Source organism: Myotis lucifugus, unplaced genomic scaffold (genome assembly GCF_000147115.1).
Source record: "Myotis lucifugus unplaced genomic scaffold, Myoluc2.0 scaffold_7541, whole genome shotgun sequence".
Taxonomy (NCBI): domain Eukaryota; kingdom Metazoa; phylum Chordata; class Mammalia; order Chiroptera; family Vespertilionidae; genus Myotis; species Myotis lucifugus.
Genome location: NW_005878589.1, coordinates 1 through 2,874, shown reverse-complemented (window position 1 = coordinate 2,874; position 2,874 = coordinate 1). Strand labels below are relative to the sequence as shown.

The 2,874-nt window shown below is 37.2% G+C and overlaps 1 protein-coding gene across 1 annotated transcript; it reads left to right on the top strand.

The window, feature by feature from the left end:
• Positions 1-247: 247 nt before the first annotated feature.
• On the top strand, positions 248-2,850 carry LOC102442674 (zinc finger protein 14-like; the record flags this gene model as incomplete). Its single annotated transcript, XM_023749388.1, has 3 exons — positions 248-414; positions 790-862; positions 2,189-2,850. Coding segments are annotated over exons 1-3 (769 nt in total), but the record flags the coding sequence as incomplete, so codon positions are not given.
• Between the last annotated feature and the right edge of the window lie 24 nt (positions 2,851-2,874).

Here is a 2,874-nt window from a genome sequence, read left to right as displayed (position 1 = left end):
TAAAACAGAAGTATTTTAACTTATTAATATAGAAGTTGTTCAAGGTGTTTTTTACTCTGACATTAGAGATCAATGAAGAGTTGAAGTGATCAAAGTAAAATCATATCAATAAATTCCACATGTTCTTGAGGAAATGAATTTGGCAAATTAATAATAGTCTTACAATCAAGTGATACACTAAATGTTGGTGACCACGTGTTCTATGTGAACTTTCTATGAATTATTTGTAGGTCCCCAGTGTTGTCTGTCTCACCCATTCTCTTATATGTATATGTGGGATGTTTTAGGACTCAGTGGCCTTTGAGGATGTTAATGTGGAGTTCACCAAGGAGGAGTGGGCTTTCCTGGATCCCACCCAGAAGAAACTCTACACAGATGTGATGCTGGAAACCTTCTGGAACCTGGCATCAGTAGGTAGGTATCACAAATTCTTTTTTTTTTTAGTATATTTTTACTGATTTTAGAGAGGAAGGATAGAGAGAACTACAGCAAAGTCAATGATTAGAGAGAATCACTGACTGGGTACCTGGTGCGAGCATCACACTGGGGATCTAGCCTGGAAACCGGTCCTACTTTAAATTGACCTGTGACCTTCCGGTTCATACCAGTTCATATGTTGATGGTCAACCACAGGGCAACTATGGCCTTTAACAACTTGGTATTTAGGCAATTAGAAAATATGGAAAAGGGAGTACATTGGTAATTAAACCAGGAATGATCACAGCTCATTGTATACCTAAAATCTAACCATTTTTTATATTCTTTAATAGTTTATAATGCTTTTTCTAGCATGTATTTTAGAAGAACAATGTGACGACCATGACAGTGAAGATCAGTATGAAAATCATTGGATGCATCTTAGGTGAGTCGCATTGACCTTTAAATAATTCATAAAATTATTTATGACAAAGCGTTAAGAGCATCTTAGTGTTTTTTTTAACATAGGTTTTTATATATTTTATTTATTTATACATTTAATATTTTTAACATTTATTTCAGAGAGTTAGGAAGAGGGAGAAAGAGAAAGAAATATCAATGATGAGAGAGAATTATTGATGGCTGCCTCCTGCATGCCCTACATTTGGAATCATGTCCAGAACCTGGGAATGTGCTCTGACCAGAAATTGGTTTAGACCACTGAGCCTCGCTAGTGATGCAAAAATATGTTTTTATTGATTTTTGAGTATGGAGGTGAGAATGAGAAATAAAAAAGTCAATAGACTGCCTCCTGCATGCCCTGTACTGGGTTTAATAAATCTGCAATCTGGCCATGCTCCCTTTCGGGGAATTGAACAGGCAAGCCCCTGGTACATGGGTCCATCCTGAACCACTGAGCCATATGGGCCCGGTCCACAAAAGAATCTTTTTTAAAAAAAATATATTTTATTGATGTTTTTACAGAGTGGAAGGGAGAGGGATAGAGAGTTAGAAACATCGATTAGCTGCCTCCTGCACACCCCCAACTGGGGATGTGCCTGCAACCAAGGTACATGCCCTTGACCAGAATTGAACCTGGAACCTTTCTGTCCGCAGGCAGACGCTCTATCCACTGAGCCAAACCAGTTAGGGCAACACAAAAGAATCTTAAAAACAGATAATCCAATGGTATTAGCCCAGTTTTAAATGTATTGATTTTCAGAATAATCTCATCAAAATGTTTTTTTCAGAAATATGACCTACATGTTTAGTGTATAAAAAATAATTACACGCCCTAACCGGTTTGGCTCAGTGGATAGAACGTCAGCCTGCGGACTCAAGGGTCCCAGGTTCGATTCCGGCCAAGGGCATGTACCTTGGTAGCGGGCACATACCTAGGGGATGGCATGCAGGAGGCAGCTGATAGATGCTTCTCTCTCATCAATGTTTCTCACTCTCTATCCCTCTCGCTTCCTCTCTATAAAAAAAATCAATAAAATATATTTTAAAAAATAAAAATAAAAATCATGATTCTCCCCTTTAAAAATACACTTGGAAACAATATAAAGAAGTACCATTAATGAATATGAGTGTTTTCATAATATTAGTTATCCAGCCTATAACAGAAGTTTTAAGATATCCACGTTAAAAAATGGAATGTTCAGGAACCCTACCCTTTCTTTGAAAATGGTAAAAATGTCATTGTCATGCTATTAATAAATATTAAATCATTTACAGTGTATTAATAATATGTTTCTGATTTTTACAGCAGTCATATGGTAGAGAGACTCTATACAAGGAAGGATGGTAGTCAATGCAGAGAAAACTTCAGCCAGATCCCCAATAATAATGAAAAGAAGGAAATTCCTGAAATAAAACAACCTAAATCCAGGTTGTGTAGGCAAATCTTCATACATTATTTATCCTTGAATAACCACCTGAGCTCTCACATTGGACCCAAACTGTACCTGTGTCAGGAATATGAAGAAAAACGTTATAAATATAAGGAAGCTGAGAAAGCTTTCAAGCCTCACCAACATATTCAGAGTCATGAAGGCAGCCACTGCAAGAAAACTTTTCACTATTCAACTTCCCTTAGAAATCATGAAAGAACACATATTCCTGGGATACCGAATGAGTGTGAGCAATATGGAAAAGGCTTTAGTCATCTCACTTACTTTAAACTTCACAAAAATACTCATAGTGGAGAGAAACCGTGTCAAAGTAAGCAATGTGGCAAAGCTTTCAGTTCTTTCAAGTACTCTGGAGAAAATGAAAGACACACTGCAGAAAAGCCCTATCAATGTAAGAAATCTGGAATAGTTTTCAGTTCCACTTCTCTTAGAAGTCAGGAAAAAACACACTCTGGTGAGAAACCTTATGAATGTGGGAACGTCTTCAGTTGGCTCAGCTCTCTTGGAAAACATAAAAGAAGTCATCCTAGAAAGAAGCCTCATG